This window comes from Chlorocebus sabaeus, chromosome 11 (assembly GCF_047675955.1).
Source record: "Chlorocebus sabaeus isolate Y175 chromosome 11, mChlSab1.0.hap1, whole genome shotgun sequence".
NCBI lineage: Eukaryota > Metazoa > Chordata > Mammalia > Primates > Cercopithecidae > Chlorocebus > Chlorocebus sabaeus.
The window spans coordinates 47,856,463-47,877,645 of record NC_132914.1 but is presented as its reverse complement, the minus strand read 5'-3'; the positions used below and the strand labels follow the sequence as shown (position 1 = coordinate 47,877,645).

Here is a 21,183-nt window from a genome sequence, read left to right as displayed (position 1 = left end):
CAGCACTTTGGGAGGCTGAGGCGGGGAGATCACTTGAGGCCAGGAGTTTGAGACCAGCCTGGCCAACATGGTGAAACCCCATCTCTACTAAAAATACAAAAATTAGCTGAGCATAGTGGTACATACCTATAATCCCAGCTACTCAGGAGGCTGAGGCATGAGAATTGCTTGAGCTGGAGAGGCAGAGGCTGCAGTTTGCCAAGATTGCACCATTGCACTACAGCCTGAGCAACAGAGGAAAACTCTGTCTCAAAAAAAAAAAAAAAAAATTGTAGAAGTTGGGCATGGTGGTTCATGCCTACAGTCCCAGCACTTTGGGAGGCCGAGGAGGGCAGATCCCTTGAGCCTAGGAGTTCGAGACCAGCCTTGGCAACATGGTGAAACCTTGTCTCTACAAGAAAATTTAAAAATTAGCTGGGTGTGGTGATGCACACCTATAGTCTCCAGTCTCAGCTACTTGGGAGGCTGAGGCAGGAGGATTGCTTGAGCCTGGGAGGTTGAGGCTGCAGTGAGCCGTGATCAAACCACTGCACTTCAGCCTGGGCGTGAGACCCCGTCTCAAAAAAATAAATTAAATTAAATAAATTTTTGTAGAGGTCTGAGCTCCTGGCCTCAAGTGATCCTCCTGCCTCAGCTTCCCGAAGTTTTGGGATTACTGGCATGAGCCACTGCCCCTGGCCTAGGGCCACTTGTAGAATGCAATAGAAGGCATATCAAAAATATCGGGACATGGCCTTGCATGGTGACTCACACCTGTAATCCCAGCACTTTGGGAGGCTGAGGCAGGCAGATCGCTTGAGGTCAGGAGTTTGAGACTAGCCTGGTCAACAACATGAAATCTCATCTCTACTAAAAATACAAAAATAGGCCAGCGTAGTGGCAGGCGCCTGTAATCCCAGCTACTTGGGAGGCTGAGGCAGGAGGATGGCTTGAACCTGGAAGGTGGAGGTTGCAGTGAGCTGAGATCGTGCCATTGGACTCCAGCGTGGGCAACAGAGCGACACTCCATCTCAAAAATAAATATTGGGGCCTAGCATGGTGGCTTACACCTGTAATCCCAACACTTGGGGAGGCCAAGGTGAGAGAATTGCTTGAGACCAGGAGTTTGAAATCAGCCTGGGCAACATAGCGAGACCCTGGTTCTACAAAAAATAAAAATGTTAGCCAGATGTGGTGGCATGCATCTGTAGTCCCAGCTACTCAGGAGGCTGAGGCAGGAAGATGGCTTGAGCCCGGGAGTTCAAAGCTGCAATGAGCTATGGTAGCGCCAGTGCACTCCAGCCTGGGCAAAGGAGTGAGACCCTGTCTCTTAAAGAAAGAGAGGCCAGGCGCAGTGGCTCATGCCTATAATCCCAGCACTTTGGGAGGCTGACTCAGGTCAGGAGTTGGAGACCAACCTGGCTAACATGGTGAAACACTGTCTCTACTAAAAATACAAAAATTAGCTGGGTATGATGGCGTGTGCCTATAATCCCAGCTACTCAGGAGACTGAGGCAGGAGAATCTCTTGAACCTAGGAGGTGGAGGTTGCAGTGAGCCAAGATCATGCCACTGCACTCCAGTTTAGGCAATAGAGCGAGACTCTGTCACAAAAAAAAAAAGAAAGAAAAAAAGAGAGAGAGAGAGAAATAAAGAGGTATATTGGGACAATTAGTCATCTTTCCCACATTTTCTCTTTTTTTTTTTCAGAGCCCAAAATCCTTGCATGCCTTTTCTCATTCTAAAATCCTACCTATTTAGTTTGTAGAAGCGATTTATGTAGTAATCACAGACTGTTAGAAGCTAGAACTCCGACCTCCTTTTACAGACAGTTACTAAGGCTTAGAAACATCCTTCGGCTTTTCAGAGGTTGCAATATACAACTGGTCTTTTTCCCCAGCCCAGTGCTCTTTCACTGTTTGATAGGGCCGTCCATCTTTTCCTATTCCTTAAACCCCCTTTCAAGTGTTAAGATTTAACCTCTTGTTCTAGTATTCTAGTATTTGAAGAACAAATTAATTTCCTGTTACACACTTCATATACATTTTTTTTTTTAAAGAACAAATCAGCCAGGCACAGTGGCTCATGCCTGTAATCCCAGTACTTTGGGAGGCCAAGGCGGGTGGATTACCTGAGGTCAGGAGCTCAAGACTGGCCTGGCCAACATGGTGAAACCCTGTTTTTACTACAAATACAAGAAATTAGCCTGGTGTGGTGGCAGGCGCCTGAAGTCCTAGCTACTCAGGAGGCTGAGGCAGGAGAATCGCTTAAACCCAGGAGGCGGAGGTTACAGTGAGCTGAGATCATGCCACTGCACTCCAGCTTGGGCAACAAAGTGAGACTGTGTCTCAAAAAAAAAAAAAAGGAACAAATCTGTACTCATCCTGTTCTTATTTAATATTATCCTTTTGACTTGAACTTTGCTTTTTTTTTTTTTTTCTTTTTTCTTTTTTTGAGACGGAGTCTCACTCTGTTGCCCAGGCTGGAACACAGTGGCTTGATCTCAGCTCACTGCAGCCTCTGCCTCCCAGGTTCAAGCAGTCCTCATGCCTCAGCCTCTCGAGTAGCTGGGAATACAGGCGCACACCACCACGCCCAGCTAATTTTCCTATTTGTAGTAGAGACAGGGTTTTACCATGTTGGCCAGGCCGGTCTTAAACTCCTAGCCTCAAGTGATCCACCTGCTCAGCCTCCCAAAGTGCTGGGATTACAGGCGTGAGCCACTGCATCTGGCCAACTTTGCTTTTTTTGGTTTGTTTCATGTCATTACTGCATATTTAAATGAGTCTTACACTATGTGCCTAGATAAATAGTCTCTATTTGTGTTTCGAGAATCTCCCAAAGAGTAAATATAAAGGGTACAATTTGCTTTTACTTTCTCTCCCTTCTCATCAACCACGCTGAGCATTTATTAAATATTTTTTAAGTTTCCATATTCCCTATAGAGAACTGTAGCCTCACCTGATGGGGATGATTTGGAAAGCCATCTGACCATAAGTTAAGTATATCTAGCTAACTATTTTGTTAAAGAACTGCAGAAAGGTGATTATTACCCTCCAAAGCACAGAGGCTTGCCTTTGTGGGCCTCTGTTGACTGGTTGCATTGCAGTGGACTGTACTTTTGCACAGTGCCTCAGTGTAGCAAGTGAGTATTTATAGAATGATTGAGAAGAGTCTACTCTTATCTACTCAGATGCCCTGAGGAGTAACCCAGAATCTAGATCTTCAATCTGAAATAGATATCTGGCTTAAGAGAGAAGAAATTATAATTTCTTTGTTTCTGTTTCTGTTGTTAAATTTCACCATACTATGTTCGCATGTTGTGCACTGTTCTATAGCTTCTCTTTCTCCCCTCTCCTCTTACACACACTCAGGCTACTCACTGTTACCTACCAAAAGAGAGATAAGAAAGTCTTCCACTTGTTGCTTCTTTGAATATTGTGTACATACATATTTAGGGAAAGAGTAGTCCAAGGTGTGGTCCAAGTTCAGGTAGCCTGTTGGATCTGACTTAAACTGAATCTTAAAGATAAAATTGTTTGAAACTTAGTATTTAGTCCCTTGCGCACTTTTCCCTAGGATCAAGTAGGAGTTTGAGACAGTATTGATACCATCAGATCTATATAGGTTCATTTATTTTAAATACGGTATTATAATATGTTTTATAGTGCCAGAAGAAAACAATTTTGTGAATTATACAGGAGATAGCTGAGAGCTTTCACCGCTGCTTATTCATTATTCCAATCCCCTCTTCTCTCTTACTACTTCAAGGCAACCTCACTGGAGTGTCTAAAGAGTCTTCTCAATGCCATTCTCTCTCAGTGGGGATTGAATAGACTCATTTGCTGGCCTGTCATGAAACTGACAACAAGAGTAGTGATTCATTTTCTTGCACATGTTTCCATTTATTTCCTTTTTTCTTTTTCTTTTTTTTTTTCTTTTCTTTTCTTTTTTTTTTTTTTGAGACAGAGTCTCGCTCTGTCACCTAGGCTGGAGTGCAGTGGCACAATCTCAGCTTACTGCAACCTCCGCCTCCTGGGTTCAAGTGATTCTTCTGCCTCAGCCTCCCGCGTAGCTGGGACTACAGGCACCTACCACCACACCCAGCTAATTTTTGTATTTTTAGTAGAGATGGGGTTTTGCCATGTTGGCCAGACTGGTCTCGAACTCCTGACCTCAGGTGATCCACCCACCTCGGCCTCCCAAAGTGCTGGGATTACAGGTTTGAGCCACCACACCTGGTCTCAATTTTTAATTGATTACATATTGACAGTACTTTTGACATATCAAGTTAAAACACATTATCAACATTAATTTCACTTTTTAAAATGTGGATATTAGAAAATTTTTAATTACAGGCTGGGCACAGTGGCTAATGCCTGTAATCCCAGCACTTTGGGAGGCTGAGGCGGGCAGATGACTTGAGGTCAGGAGTTCAAGACCAGCCTGACCAACATGGTGAAACCCCATCACTAAAAATACAAAAATTAGCTGGGTGGGGTGGTAGGCGCCTGTAATCCCAGCTACTCAGGAGGCTGAGGCAGGAGAATCGCTTGAACCTGTGAGATGGAGGTTGCAGTGAGCCGAGATCGTGCCATTGCACTCCAGCCTGGGCAACAGAGTGAGACCCTGTCTCAAAAAAGAAAAGAAAATTTTAAATTACACATGTGACTCACATTATATTTCTGTTGGACAGTGGTGATGACGGTAATTCAGACAATATTAATAATAATTGAGAAAATAATTTTAATGTAAATTCACATGTGATATACTTTTTAGGATTAAAAGATGATGCAAAGGTATTAGATGTTCCTTTAGGCAATGAATCTAAGAAATTTTAGTGAAAGTAAGATTTTTAAATGTAAATTATTTCCTGAAATATTCAAATGAATGGTTATATTCTATTTTGAGTAAATTTTTTTTTTTTGAGACGGAGTCTCGTTTTGTCGCCCAGGCTGGAGTGCAGTGGCGCAGCTCACTGCAAGCTCCGCCTCCCAGGTTCACACCATTCTCCTGCCTCAGCCTCCTGAGTAGCTGGGACTACAGGCATCCACCACCGAACCCGGCTAATTTTTTGTATTTTAGTAGAGACGGGGTTTCACTCTGTTAGCCAGGATGGTCTCGATCTCCTGACCTCGTGATCCGTCCGCCTTGGCCTCCCAAAGTGCTGGTATTACAGGCGTGAGCCACTGGGCCGGGTGGCTTGAGTAATCTTTGACACTTGCTTCTAGCCAAGCATTGCTCTATATTTTTGCCTTTTTACATATATCTTCTCAGTGTTAATGATCTATAAGCAAGTTTGTCAAGTAGGTAAATGTTCATGCAGAACTGCACAGCTCTGATAAGGCATTGAGAATAATCACACTTACTATATCTCTTCTGTAAAATACAAGTTTTCTTATAAGGATATTCCTTGTAAGTTTTTAGTTTTTGGGTATTGTCAGCATTAGTAAACAGTCTCAATTACAGGCATAAAATGTCTCAAACTAAATCAGATTGTCATGGTTGTGTTTAGGGAAATCTCCAGTTATAGACTGAAATCGGTTAACCTGGATCTGATTCCCCAGAAATCAGTGATCTCCTACACTTGATAAGCACCGAGCTGGTAGGCTATCTGATGACCCAGGAGGGTAAGGCTGAGTTTTAATTTCATCCTTACAAGTGGCACTTTTCCATGAAACACTTTGCCTCTTAGTTGAGAATTAAGTTTTCACCCGTTTGTTCATCTGTTCATTCTTCAACATCTATTTATTGAAAGCTTAGGATATGTCATATCAAACTATATGTCATGGTTTTAGAAGCTGGACAAGATAAATGTAAAAATAAATAAATAAAAAGGTATCAAACTACATGTGCCAAGGATGAAAAGGTGAATAAACCATGATTTCTACCCTTGGAGAGAGCAAGAAGATCAGTGGTTATCACTTGTGTGTGTGTTTGTGTTTCTATTTTAAGCAAATGCATTAAGTTGTGTAATTATCCATTGAAAAAAGATAAATATGTTTAATGAAAGGAACAAATGGGTTTATCCTACCACTTTAGCCTGAATTCACTTCAGTGTCCTCTCAGTAGAATTCTTCTAGTACATTAGAATGATTAGATTTACAAAAAAGATACAATCTACATGTGTTCCTTGAGAAAAACATCTATTACAGATTTTTTTTTTTTTTTTTTTTTTTGTCGTGGTCTTGCTCTGTCACCCAGGCTGGAATGCAGTGGCACGATCTGGTATCACTGCAACTTCCACCTCCTGGGCTCAAGCCATCTTGCCACCTCAGCCTCCCAAGAAGCTGGGACTACACGCATGTGCCACTGTGCCCGGCTAATTTTCGTATTTTTTGTAGGGATGGGGTTTTGCCATGTTTCCCAGTCTGGTCTTGAACTCCTGAACTCAAGTGATGCTTCCACCTCGGCCTTCCAAACTGCTGGAATTACTGGCGTGAATCACCCTGCCTGGCCTACAGTAGATTCTTTTTTTTTTTTTTCTTTTTTTTGAGATGGAGTCTCGCTCTGTCGCCCAGGCTGGAGTGCAGTGGCCGGATCTCGGCTCACTGCAAGCTCCGCCTCCCGGGTTCACGCCATTCTTCTGCCTCAGCCTCCCGAGTAGCTGGGACTATAGGCGCCCGCCACCTCGCCCGGCTAGTTTTTTGTATTTTTCAGTAGAGACGGGGTTTCATCGTGTTAGCCAGCATGGTCTCCATCTCCTGACCTCGTGATCCGCCCGTCTCGGCCTCCCAAAGTGCTGGGATTACAGGCTTGAGCCACCGCGCCCGGCCTATAGTAGGTTCTTTTGCTTCTGTCTAGATAGGGTCAATTATTGTTTCAGGTTTGATCATTTTTTTGGACAAGTTCTTTTTTCCTCATCTAATATTCTCTTGACTTTAGTGAAGTCAAGGAGCTAGGTAAAGTGAATAATGTCAGAAACATCTGTCAGGTCACAGCTGGAATTTGAAGAGAACCATTTCAGAGATCTTGAATGAACTGCCCTATTTTGGGGGGATGACCTTGAGATTGGGCTCTGTGTATGGACTTGTCTCCCCCATGAAACTGTAGGTATCTAATGCAGTACTTTGTACATTCATATTAGCTATTCAGTAAGTGTTTACTGAATGAATGACTCTGAAATCTACTTCTGCTTGAGATGTTGTGACTCTAGTACAGTAATTCCTTTTTTTTTTTTAATTTTCCTTCCTAAGAGGTGGAATCTTGCTTTATTACTGTATCAGTCAGGGTTCTCTAGAGGGACAGAATTAATAGGATAGATAGATATATAAAGGGAAGTTTATTAAGTATTAACTCATACTATCACAAGGTCCCACATAGGCCTCTGCAAGCTGAGGAGCAAGGAAAGCCACTCCGAGTCCCAAAACTGAAGAACTTGGAGTCCGATGTTTGAGGGGAGGAAGGGTCCAGCACGAGAGAAAGATGTAGGCTGGGAGGCTAGGCCAGTCTAGTCTTTTCACGTTTTTCTGCCTGCTTGCCATGCTGGCAGCTGATTAGATGGTGCCTACCCAGATTAAGAGTGGCTCTGCCTTTCCCAGCCCACTGACTCAAATGTTAGTCTCCTTTGGCAGCAGCCTCACAGACATGCACAGGATCACTGCTTTGCATTCTTCAACCCAATTAAGTTGACGCTCAGTATTAACCGTCACAATTACCCAGGTTGGAATGCAGTGGCCATTCACAGGCCTGATGTCACTACAGCCTTGACCTCTTGGCCTCAATCAGTCCACCCACCTCAGCTTCCATGGTAGCTGGAACTACAGGCCCAGCTACATAATTTCCTTCTTGGCTCCTGAGATCCCTATGCTATATAGCAGTGGGTTCTCACATCTTTTGCTCTCAGGACTCCTTTATATTTTAAAAAATTATTGAAGACCCCAAATATTTTTTGTTTATATGGGTTATATCTATCAATATTTTCTCTATTAAAAACTAATACTGATAAATTTCTAAAATATGTATTAAACCTCACTCTGTCACCTAGGCTGGAATGCAATGGCATGATCATGGCTCACTATAGCCTCCACCTCCTGGCTCAAACAATCCTCCCACCTCAGCCTCCCCAGTAACTGGGACCAGAGGTGCATGCCACCACACCTGGCTATTAATTGTTTTATATATATATATATAGTTTTTTTGTTGTTTTGTTTTTTGTTTTTTGAGACAGAGTGTTGCTCTGTCACCCAGGCTGGAGTGCAGTGGTGCGATCTCAGCTCACTGCAACCTCTGCCTCCCAGGTTTAAGCAGTTCTCCTACCTCAGCCTCCTGGGTAGCTGGGACTGCAGGCGTGCCACCACACCCAGCTAATTTTTGTATTTTTAGTAGAGACGGGTTTCACCATATTCCTCAGGCTGGTCTGAAACTCCTGACCGCAGGTGATCCACTCGCCTTGGCCTCCCAGAGTGCTGGGGATTACAGGCGTGAGCCACCATGCCCAGCCACTAATTGTTATATTTTTTGTAGAGACAAGATTTTACCATGTTGCCCAGGCTGGCCCAATTTTTTTTATTTGATTTTATTATTATTATTTTTTTTGAGATGGAGTCTCGCTCTGTCGCCCAGGCTGGAGTACAGTGGCACATGATTTTGGCTCAGTGCAAGCTCCATCTCCCGGGTTCATGCCATTCTCCTTCCTCAGCCTCCCGAGTAGCTGGGACTACGGGCACCCGCTACCACGCCCGGCTAATTTCTTTGGATTTTTAGTAGAGACGGGGTTTCACTGTGTTAGCCAGGATGGTCTCGATCTCCTGACCTCGTGAGTCACCGCACCCAGCAATTTTTTTTTGTAATGGCCCTCAAAGGAAACCAAAGATCACTTGAGCACAGACCATGCAAGAAATGCTGGGTTTGGTGGTATAGGTATCTTGAAAAGTGCAGTACCTTGTACACAGGGAATCCTATTCTTTTAAGAATTTACTCAGAAGAATGTATTGTAACTTTTTGTTCTCAGGGATTGTTTTTCACTTTTAAAAATTACTGAGGACTCCAAGGAGCTTTTGTTTATGTGGGTTACATATACCCATCAACTTTACCATATTTTAAATTAAAATTTAGAAATTTAAGAAATGCTGACCGGGCACAATGGCTCACGCCTATAATCCCAGCACTTTGGGAGGCCTAGGTGGGTGGATCACCTGAGGTCAGGAGTTCAAGACTAGCCTGGCCAACACGGTGAAACCCCGTCTCTACTAAAAATACAAAAATTAGCCAGGCGTGGTGGTGCATGCCTATAGTCCCAGCTACTTGGGCGGCTGAGGCAGGAGAATCACTTGAACCTGGGAGCAGAGGTTGCAGTGAGCCAAGATAGCGCCACTACATTCCAGCCTGGGTGACAGAGCGAAACTCTGTCTCAAAAAGAAATTTAAGAAATGCTTATTAGTTCATTAAAAATAACAATAGGCCAGGTGCAGGGTTTCACACCTGTAATCCCAGCACTTAGGAGACAGAGACAGGAGAATAGCTTGAGCTCAGGAGCTCAAGACCTGTGTGGGTAACATAGCAAGACCTCGTTCTCCACAAAAAGGGAGAAAATAGACAAAATTATTAATACATCGATTTACACATTAACATAAATAAGCTTTTTGAAAAATATTATTTTCCAAAAGAAAAAATAGAAGAACAGCGTTGATTTTACATTTTTGCAAATCTCTTTAATGTCTGGCTTAATAGAAGACAGCTGGATTATCCTAGCAGCTTCTGCATTCAATCTCTTGTAATATATTGTTTTGATTGAAGTATGAAGAAAAGATGGCTTCATACAGCTTTGTCATTGAAAAGCAAGAAGTATGTTAATAGCCCTTTCAAATAATTAGATATTTATCTTTGATACTACACCAAAACACAAGTAGCAGTTTCTTTTTTTTTTTTTTTTTTGAGACAGAGTCTCGCTCTGTCGCCAGGCTGGAGTGTAGTGGTGTGATCTCACTGCAACCACCAACTCCCTGGTTCAAGCGATTCTCCTGCCTCAGCTTCCCGAGTAGCTGGGATTACTGGCATGCGCCACTGCACCCAGCTAATTTTTGCATTTTTAGTAGAGACAGGGTTTCACCGTGTTGGCCAGGATGGTCTCAATCTCCTGACCTTGTGATCCGCCCACCTCGGCCTCCCAAAGTGCTGGGATTACAGGCGTGAGCCACCCACCCAGCCACAAGTAGGAGTTTCTTAAACGTTGATTGCTAAGTAGAATCTGAAGCCATATTAATGAGCTTTTCATTTTATTATGTTAGAATCCATTGTTCTATGTTAATTGTCTTTTGTTGTTGTTGTTTTGAGGTGGTGTTTTGCTCTTGTCACCCAGGCTGGAGTGCAATGGCACAGTCACAGCTCACTGCAACCTCCGCCTCCTGGGTGCAAGCCATTCTCCTGCCTCAGCCTCCCAAGTAGCTGGGATTACGGGTATGTGCCATCATGACCAGTTAATTTTGTATTTTTAGTAGAGATGGGGTTTCACCATATTGGCCAGACTGGTCTCAAACTACTGACCTCAGGTGATCCGCGCGCCTCAGTCTCCCAAAGTGCTGAGATTACAGGCATGAGCCACTATGCCTGGCCTATATTACATTTTGAATGGACATCATGTATCCATCATTTGGAAAATACTGGTTCATTCAGTTATACAAATGTCCCACATGTCAATATGATATTATACAATATTTAAAAATCACACCTGTAATCCCAACACTTTGGGAGACTGAGGCAAGTGGATCACAAGGTCAAGAGATCGAGACCATCCCAGCCAACATGGTGAAACCCCATCTCTATTTTAGTAGAAAAGTACAGAAATTTAGTACAAAAATTAGCTGGACGTGGTGGTGCGCGCCTCTAGTCCCAGCTACTCGGGAGGCTGAGGCAGGAGAATCGCTTGAACCCAGGAGGCGGAGATTGCAATAAGCCAAGATCATGCCTGCCACTGCACTCCAGCCTGGCAACAGAGTGAGATTCTGACTCAGAAAGAAAAAAAAAAAATCCTATTAGTTTATCCCATTATAACCAATCTCATCAGAAAAGTCTTAAGTATTGAGTTGTCAGGCTGAAAGGCAGATAAAAGTTTTCTAAACATTCTAAGTTTAATTTGAAAGCTTGAATTTTATCATTGGCAACAGTGCTTTTCTTGAAATGACAGGCTCACATCATTTATTATAATTATTTCTAGTATTATTATTATTATTTTGAGACAAAGTCTTGCTCCGTCGCCAAGGCTGGAGTGCAGTGGCAGGATCTCAGCTCACTACAACCTCCGCCTCCTGGGTTCAAGCAGTTCTCCTGCTTCAGCCTCCTGAGTAGCTGGGATTACAGGCGCCCGCCACCACACCCAGCTAATATTTATATTTTTAGTAGAGACAGGGTTTCACTATGTTGGCCAGGCTGGTCTTGAATTCCTGACCTCAGGTGATCTGCCTGCCTCTGCCTCCCAAAGTGCTGGGATTACAGGCGTAAGCCACTGCATCCGGCCTCATTTATTTTTGAGAAAGTGTTTGCTAAATACTCAAGAGCTGAATGACATTAGTTTGTCAGTCATTTCAGGTAAAAATGGTATTCTATGGAAAAAGTGACTTAATTTATTCTGCTTGCAATAGTCATACAAATGGCTTTCCTTGAGAGCCATATACTTTGGTATGCATCAGAAGTGCTTTTTGGGTACATCTATTTTATCACAGAATAAGTGGAGACTGGGTTTCACCATGTTGGCCAGGGTGGTCTCAAACTCCTGGCCTCAAGTGATCCGCTTGCCTCAGCCTTCTAAAGGGCTGGGATTACAGGCATAAGCCACCGTGCCCAATCACAGAATGCTTTTAAAAAACATATTCAAGGGTCAAGATTTAATAAAAGTAATAATTTGTAGTGCTTCATCAGGGACATTCTTAAGCAAAACTGGCATATTTTAAAACTTGAGAAGACATAGCTCTACAGTATAGTAACTACTAGTATGGTTTGGTGTCACTACCTTGATTTGGTGTAAAGTACCATAACGTTTTACCTACCATGGATTTGCACAATCACTGCAAATGTCAACACAGTGAAAAAGGTAAATAATAATATTGTTATGAAAATAGTTTAGTTTGTAGAGCCCCTGAGAGTGCCTCAGGAACACTCAGGGGTCTGCAGACCATATTTGAGACCCTCTACCGTAACTGAATGAGGTTACTGAGGGTGAATGTGGAGAGTACAAAAAGAACCTCTAAGTGAACCCTGAGGAAACACCATGTTGTAGGAAAAGGCAGAGGAAAAATAAACTGCAAAGGAGATAGAGGAATGACAGCCATACGTTATTTGATAATATTAATAGTTGGTATAGGCCACGCACAGTGGTTCACACCTGTAATCCCAACACTTTGGGAAGCCGAGGCAGGTGAATCACTTGAGGCCAGGAGTTCGGGACTAGCCTGGTCCTGAACAGGTACTAAAAATACCTGTAATCCCAGCTACTTGGGAGGCTGAGGCAGAATTGAACCCGAGAGGTGGAGGTTGCAGTGAGCCAAGATCACGCCATTGCACTCCAGCCCAGGTGACAGAGGGATGCTCCATCTCAAAGTCGGTGTTTAGTAAGTGTTTACTTTGTCCTAGGCATTGTTCTAAGTGCTAAGCATTGAATCCTCATTAGTAAGTTTATGAGGTATGTAGGCACTACTGTTATCCTCATTTTACAGATGAGAGAACTGAAGCACAGAGTAACTTGTCCAAGGTGACTCAACTAGCAGTGCTTACCAGGCAGTCTAGTTCCACTGCCAGAGAGGTAGAGGGAGAAGATTAGGAAGAGTATGGCAGTAAGGAAGAGAAAAGGGCATTTCAAGGAGGTTAGTCATTAATGATTTGGTTGGTGCAAAAGTAATTGTGGTTTTTGTCATTAAAAGTAATGGCAATTACTTTTGCACCAACCTAATAAAATGCTGCTGAAAGGTCAAGTAAGATAGAGGACTGAAAAGCATCCATTTGTTTTCACAATAAGGAGATCATTGACAACTTTGGCAAGAACAGCTTCAATGGAGTGTAGGAACAGAAGCCAGAGGGGAGAGGAAGGTGAGTTGAGGAATGTGTGGGAGTTTAGTTGTGAGGTCGGGGAAGGCCAGAGGGTGCTAGGGACCGGCAGAGCTGTTTTAAGATGTGAAAAACTTGAGCATGTTTAAGATCTGATGAGAAGAAACAAGTTGAGAGTGAGGCTGAAGATAATAGAAAAAAGGAGGGATAAGTAGAATGAAATTTCTGATCAGTAAAGAGTACAGGGAGATTGGTTTTAGATGTGATTAGTTTAGATTGAGTGATTCTGATAACAAAGTTGAGGGCATTCCCTTTCCTTCTTGGCCTAAATGCTTGAGTGTCTTGGCTATTTCTACTTCTTTCCTCCTGTATTTTTAACTGCTTTAACTCACTGCTGTCTTTTAGAGTCTTTACTTTACTGGAATTTCTTTGGTAAAGGTTACTACAGATCTCCAAATTGCCAAATCTAGTAGATACTGAAGTCCTTGTCTTGGTCTCTCCCTTATTTGATACAACTCCACCTCTGACCTTCCTGTCCCCTAAATTCACCTTTTATGCTGATGTTGTCCAGGGTTCTGACCTCAGTTCTCTTTTAAGTTTATATTCCTTTGGTATGTAATCACAGTCACCCCCACAAATTTAGCTACCACTTATATTCTTATTCATTTGTATTCATATATTCTCTTCTTTCTCTCTCTCTCTATATCATACCCAAGCCCCTTTTCCAAGTGTATTTGCATCCGAGACAGTTCCATTTTAGTGTCCCATGGGTACTTGAGATTCAGCAAAAACAAAACTCAACTCATCTTTAACTCCCAAACTTTATTTTATTTCATTATTTTATGTTTTGGAGATAGCATCTCACTCTGTCACCCAGGCTGGAGTGTAGTGGCACAATCAGGGCTCACTGCAGCCTCTACCTCCTGGGCTCAAGCAGTCCTCCTGCCTCAGCCTCCCTAGTAGCTGGGATCATGGGCACATGCCACCACACCCAGCTAATTTTAAAAAATTTTTTGTAGAGATAGGGTCTCACCATGTTGCCCAGACTGGTCTTAAACTCCTGCTCTTTTTATATATCTACTTTGGCACTTTATATTTTTCTAGAAATTGATCTAAGCTGGTGTTTCTCAATCTGGTCATATTGCTGCACACATACAAAATAACATTTGTGGCTGAATGTACTGGCTCACGCCTGTAATCCCAGCACTTTGGGAGTCGGAGGCAGGTGGATCACTTGAGGTCAGGAGTTCAAGACCAGCCCGGTCAATGTAGTGAAACCCGGTCTCTACTAAAAATATAAAAATTAGCTGGGCATGGTGGTGCATGCCTGTAGTCCCAGCTACTACTTGGGAAGCTGAGGCACAAGAATCACTTGAACCCGGGAGGCGGACGTTGCAGTGAGCCCGGATCACACCACCACACTTCATTTGAGCCTAGGCATCAGAACGAGACTCTGTCTCTAAATAAATATACAAATAACATTTGCATTATACAGTAGGGTATATGAGGCCAGAGACTACAGACTAAAGGTTTCTGGCTACCCGAAGGCCCCACGGATCACCCTGAAAGCTAAGATCAGTATCTCAGCATAAGTATAGCCCATTTGTGTTACTTGCCACCGTAAAGTAGTCGAGAAGCTTAATCTAGACTTTGGTTTTATTTGTGTATAATTCATATTCATCAGTGGTGTAATGAATCACAAAAGTAGCATTGTTAGTATATAGATCCTGTCTTTGATAGGAAAAAGCCAAAGCAATAGGTAATTTCATCCTAATTAATCTAGGCTTAGGTCAACTGCTGCCATGTATCGGGAGAGCAGGAAAAGGGCAGAGTGAAATGATCTCTACAAAGTAGGACAAATCTAATACTGTCAGGATGGGTCACTAGATTCATGTTCCTGGAGTTACAGGTGGAAAGTAGTAGCTTATTTTTATAGACCACTAAATGCCTGCTTAACTAAAATCTGCCAGGAAAGGAAAAATCTTGTCTGACAAATTGTTTTAAAATGTGGATCAATCCTGGAGAAGACAGAAAGCCACACTAAAAGTATGATTTCTCAGCATCATCTAGCACAGCAGTTTTTCAAACTATGATCTCAGGACTCCTTTACAATCTTAAAAAATTTTCAAGGATCCCAAAGAGTTTTTGTTTATGTGGATAGTACCTATCAATGTCTACTGTTTTAGAAAAAAAAAATAGGGAAAATGTACATGTTTTCTGTATTTACACATGTATAAAATGTGTATATATATTTTTGTTTGTTTGTTTGTTTGTTTTTGAGACAGAGTCTTGCTCAGTCACCCAGGCTGGAGTGCAGTGGCGTGATCTCAGCTCACTGCAAGCTCCGCTTCCCGGGTTCCCGCCATTCTCCTGCCTCAGCCTCCCAAGTAGCTGGGACTGCAGGTGCCCGCCGCCACGCCCGGCTAATTTTTTGCATTTTTAGAAGAGACGGGGTTTCACCGTGTTAGCCAGGATGGTCTCGATCTCTTGACCTCGTCATCTGCCCGCCTCAGCCTCCCAAAGTGCTGGGATTACAGGCTTGAGCCACCGCGCCCGGCCCTTTTTTTTTTTTCTTAGATGGAGTCTCGCTCTGTCACCCAAACTGGAGTGCAGTACCGCAATCTCGGCTCACTGCAACCTCTGCTTCCTAGGTTCAAGCAATTCTCCTGCCTTAGCCTCCCAAGTAGTTGGCTAATTTTTTGTTGTTGTATTTTTAGTAGAAGATGGCATTTTGCCATGTTGGCCAGGCTGGTTTTGAACTCCTGACTTCAAGTGATCTGCCTGCCTCAGCCTCCCAAAGTGCTTGTATTATAGGTCTGAGCCACCACGCCCAGCCTATTTATTTATTTATTTATTTATTTATTTATTTATTTATTATTGAGACAGAGTCTGCTGTGTTGCCCAGACTGGAGTGCAGTGGCAAGATCTCAGCCCACTGCAAACTCCGCCTCCTGGGTTCAAGAGATCCTCTCACCTCAGCCTGCCGAGTAGCTGGGACTACAGGCATGTGCCACCATGCCTGGCTAATTTTTTTTTTTTTTTTTTTTTTTTTTTTTGAGACAGAATCTCGCTCTGTCGCCCGGGTTGGAGTGCAGTGGCCGGATCTCAGCTCACTGAAGATCCGCCTCCCGGGTTTACGCCATTCTCCTGCCTCAGCCTCCCGAGTAGCTGGGACTACAGGCGTCTGCCACCTCGCCCGGCTAGTTTTTTGTATTTTTTAGTAGAGACGGGGTTTCACCATGTTAGCCAGGATGGTCTCGATCTTCTGACCTCGTGATCCACCCGTCTCGGCCTCCCAAAGTGCTGGGATTACAGGCTTGAGCCACCGCGCCCGGCCTAATTTTTGTATTTTTTGGTAGAGATGGGGTTTCACCATGTTGGCCAGCCTGGTCTTGAACTCCTGAGCTCAAGCAGTCTGCCCACCTCAGACTCCCAAAGTGCTGGGATTACAGGCATGAGCCACCGGGTCCAGCCTCTTTATTTTTGAGACAGGATCTATCTCTGTCACACAGGCTGAAGTGCAGTGGCGCAATGACAGCCCACTGTGCGACTTCCGAGGCTCAAGCGATCCTCCCACCTCAACCTCCCAAGTTGCTGGGACCACAGGCATGAGCTACCACACCTGTCTAACTTTTGTGTTTTGGGCAGAGACAGGGTTTCACTATGTTTCCCAGGCTGGTCTCGAACTCCAGGGCTCAAGTGATCCATCTGTCTCAGCCTCCCAAAGTGCTAGGATAACAGGCATTAGCCACCGTGCCCAGCTCATATTTATTAATTCATTTAAAAATAGCAATGGCCTGGGAAACATGGTGAAACCCTGTCTCTACAAAAAAAAATTTTTTTAATTAGCTAGGCATGGCCAACACCTGTAGTCCCAGCTACTTGAGAGGCTGAGGTGGGAGGATCACTTGAGCTGAGGAGGTCAAGGCTGCAGTGAGCAGTGATCACACCACTGCACTCCAGCCTGGGTGACAGAGTGAGACCCTGTCTCAATATAAATAAATAACAATGAACTCATTACGTTTTATGAAAAATAACTGTTTTCCAAAACAAAAAACTGAGAAGAGTAGCATTTTAACATTTTTGAAAATATCTGGCAGTTGTAGTCTCATTTCAGCGTCTGCATTCAGTCTGTTGTTATATGTCATGTAACTTGTGGAAAGTTCCACTGTACTCTCATGAGAGAGAAAGGATTTTTATGAAATTATAGAATTATTATGAAGATAGTTTTGACCTTGTAGACCTACTGAAAGGGTCTCTGGATTCCCCAGGGTTCTGTAAACCACACTTTGAGAAGTGCTGATGTAGCAGAAAGGATAAATGCCAGGCTCTGGAAATTGACCAGCCTAGGTATCTTTTTTTTTTTTTTTTGGAGATGGAGTCTCGCTCTGTCGCCCAGGTCAGAGTGCAATGGTGCAATCTCAGCTCATTGTAATTTCCACCTTCTGGGTAAAAGCAATTCTCCTGCCTCAGCCTCCTGAGTAGCTGGGGTTACAGGCGCCCACCATGACGCCTGGCTTTTTGTATTTTTAGTCAAGATGAGGTTTCACCATGTTGGATAGGCTGGTCTCGAACTCCTGACCTTGTGATCCACCCGCCTCAGCCTCCCAAAGTGCTGGGATTACAGGCATGAGCCACTGCGCCCAGCCTAGATACCTATTTTATAAGTTATGCCAAATGCCAGCCTTTTGTAATGTAGAATTAGTAATTTCTCAAAAGCTATTAATTTCAAATAATTTCACTTTCTTCAGTAACGTAATTCATTAACTGTGTAACTAAATCTATATATTTAATTTTTATCACAAATTAGAAAAGAGTCTTTTCCAATCACGTCTGGAAAATATCATAATAAAGCTTCATTCTGTAGCACAAAATAAACACTCAACAAGTATTTGTCAAATATTCTTAGGCTCCATATAGCTGGAACTGACTGGATATGAGTAGCTTTATGCTTTTCACCGAACTCTGAACTAATGAGGGCAGGATGTGAGCTAATGACAATGCTAGATTATTAAGTCTACACCATGATCCAGATAATAGTAATTTTAAAATTGGCTTCACCCAGGTAAGCAGAATATAGACTTGTTATATCAAAGAGGATTTCCTGCTTCTCACTTTCTGCTGGAGGTACCAGAGTACCCAGACTGAAATATGTTTCTAGTGAAATAATAATCGCTACTCTTTAATGAATGTTTACTAAATGTCAGGTATTGGTATAGGCATACATTGTATCATTTTATCTTTAACCCTGTGAGGTAGATATTATCTCCATTCTATGGGTATGTAACAGTCACAAGGTCTTTAAGCTGGTAAAATCTGTCTAACTACAAGTCCTGAGTTTTAATCACCTGACTGCTTCCGGATTAAAGAAGCCTGGGTTGGGGGTAAGAGTAGGAATTGGAAAGGCTGTTTTCTGCCTTTGGATTTTCATGCAATTATGTTGATAGGAAAAGGAGGAGGAGACAGGGTTGTTTAGATGATTTTTATCTCTAATATGGTATCAACTCAACAACAAAGAATGACTGCCTCATTTACTCTTCCGAATGCTGATTAATCCTGGGTCAGAATTGAGCTCCAATAGAACAAGAGTGGGTTTCACTAAAATCTGTTGCTTGTCAGTTACTGAGCAACTGCTGAGCACAGTACATTGGCAAATATGAAAGCAGTCTATTTGTGTTTAGAAGGAGTTTAAACATGAGTTAGGGATTAAAATATTATTGGTATACACAATAGTATACCAGTAAATGTAAATTAATGTATCCACTAGCATTGGCCTTTGAATGGAACTATTTTTTTTCCCACCTGTGTAAAAGAGAATGTGTTACAGATGTGGCTAACTTTATGCTCTGAATAAATATTACCCTATGGCTCAGGAACTTTGGTGATAAGGTAAAAAGTTTTCATAGAGGGAGAAAAGTTTCTTATTTTCAATCCCTCCTTTAGAGATAATATATTCTAGATTCAAATGCAGCTCAAGAAAATAGATCAATGGCACTCCATTTTACACCTCCCAGTCATATTTTCATTATGGGACTCCTTAAGATGCTAAGGGCTAAAACTGGTTTTGACTTATCCTGAAAGTGGCAATATAGAGCTTTTCCTAGTGCTGATATTCATAGAAATCTCTGGTTGTGGGGGAGAGTAAGATCCTTCTTGAAGAACCAAGGAATAGTTCCTCAATTTTCAAAGATTCAAAAGTTAGAAATTAATTATAATCAATCAATGATAACATCATAGAATCTTAGATACAGAAAAAGAAATCTTAGAAATCATCTCATAACCTTTTATTTTTTATTGGTTTTTTTTTTTTTTGAGACGGATTCTCGCACCGTCGCCTGGGCTGCAGTGCAGTGGCGCGATCTCGGCTCACTGCAACCTCCACCTCCAGGGTTCAAACAGTTCTCCTGCCTCAGCCTCCAAAGTAGCTGGGACTATAGGCGCCTGCCACCAAGCCCAGCTAATTTTTTTTTTTATTTTTAGTAGAGACAGGGTTTCACTATGTTGTTGGCCAGGCTGGTCTCAGACTCCTGACCTTGTGATCCTCCTGCCTCGGCCTCCCAAAGTGCTGGGATTATAGGTGTGAGCCACCACGCCCGGCTTTTTTATTCTTTTTAAAAATTTAAATCCATGGGACTCTGCTTGATATAACCTCTTCTTTTAGATGATGAAACCAAGACCCAAGAAATAAGTGATTTTACCAAGTTTATATGCCTTATTAGTAGATCTGAGACTAGGATAGAGTGCTAATAGGTAATTTCCTTCTCCCCTTTCCTAGCTTCCTGATTTCTTTCTTCTCGACTCCTGAAAGATCGAAGTATTTCCATAACCTCTTGGTTAGGCAGGAAGGTATCCAAGACCCAGGATATCTATATGCAGGAAGAGCTTAGTCTCAGTTCTACTTTTCCCTCCAATTAAGATCTTGGTCTTTTGATGTAAGGAAAACTGCCATTTATTAATCACCTCCTTTGTGCCAGGGTCTTTCATATACATTATCTCATTGTATACTTACAAGATTCTTCTGAAGTAGATTAGTGGTTCTCACATTCTAATGGACATGTGAATCACCTGGGAATCTTGTTAAAGCGCAGGTTCTGATTTTGCAAGTCTGAGATGGGCTCAAGATTATGCATTTCTAAAAAGCTTCCAGCCAGCACAGTGGCTCACACCTGTTATCCCAGCATTTTGGAAGGTGAGGCTGGTGAATGTTGTCACCATAAAGAAGTGATAAATGTTGAAAGTGATGGATATGGTAACTACTCCAGTTTCATCATTATCCCATGTATACACGCATTGAAACATCACATTGTACCCCATAAATATGTACAATTATTATGTGTCAATTATAAATAAAAATTATTTTAAAAGAATTGGCCCTTGGGTTTTCTCCATTACAGGTTTATTGCCAAACCCTGTGCACTCCATATTGGCATCGAGGACAGTGGTCCTTATCAGGCCCAACCCAATGCCATCCTTGAAAAGGTGTTCGTATCTATCACCAAGGTAAGTGGGCAAAGAAACAGAGAGGAAAATTCACACAAGGCGTTGCTCCATGGGGCAGGGGAGGATAGACAGCACATATCTCTAAGGGTAAGGATAGGATGGGATGATCTTTCATGTCTGAGTAGTCTATGTAGCTATACGGAGAGCTTTATCCCCTCAGGGAAAACCGCTGGGCCCTACGTATGTCAAGTTTACATAGTAGTATGTTTGAGTTTTAGGCCCAGCAGCCACCTTTACCCCTCTTTCCCCAAACACACACCATATCTTGTTTTTGTTTTTCCTTGTTCCAGTTTCTGCCACTGCCTAGTTGTGTAATCGAAATGGAGACGGTACTGATAGCCTTTGCAGTTCGGTTTTTTGTTGGTTTTTTGGAGAGACAAGGTTTTGCTATGTTGCCCAGGCTGGTCTGGAACTCCTGAGCTCAAGCCATCCTTCGGCCCTTGGCCTCCAAAAATCCCAGGATTACAGGCATGAGCCACCATGCCTGGCCTGCAATTTGGGTTTTTAATATCCTTTTTTACTCAGCCTGGGCTGGAGGAAGAGTCGAAACAAGGATGTGTATAGGTGAGCAGTACAGGTCCTTGATATGTAAGATAAAATTTCTTACTAAAAATGACTTTGGGATAACTTGGAAAGATAAACATCACTTGAGCCACTATGGCTATCATACCTTATCACTCAGCTAGTCAATGGTATTGAAGGAGGGGTCTCGGAGGGGTCTGAGGA

At 42.7% G+C, this 21,183-nt stretch overlaps 1 protein-coding gene across 1 annotated transcript in view; it reads left to right on the top strand.

The window, feature by feature from the left end:
• CERS5 (ceramide synthase 5) overlaps nucleotides 1-21,183 on the top strand; it is a 37,230-nt gene that overhangs the window by 3,157 nt on the left and 12,890 nt on the right. Inside the window, exon 2 of the mRNA XM_008003213.3 lies at nucleotides 20,352-20,457. Coding sequence (XP_008001404.2) covers nucleotides 20,352-20,457 — 106 coding nt within the window. The remainder of the gene's footprint in view (nucleotides 1-20,351; nucleotides 20,458-21,183) is intronic.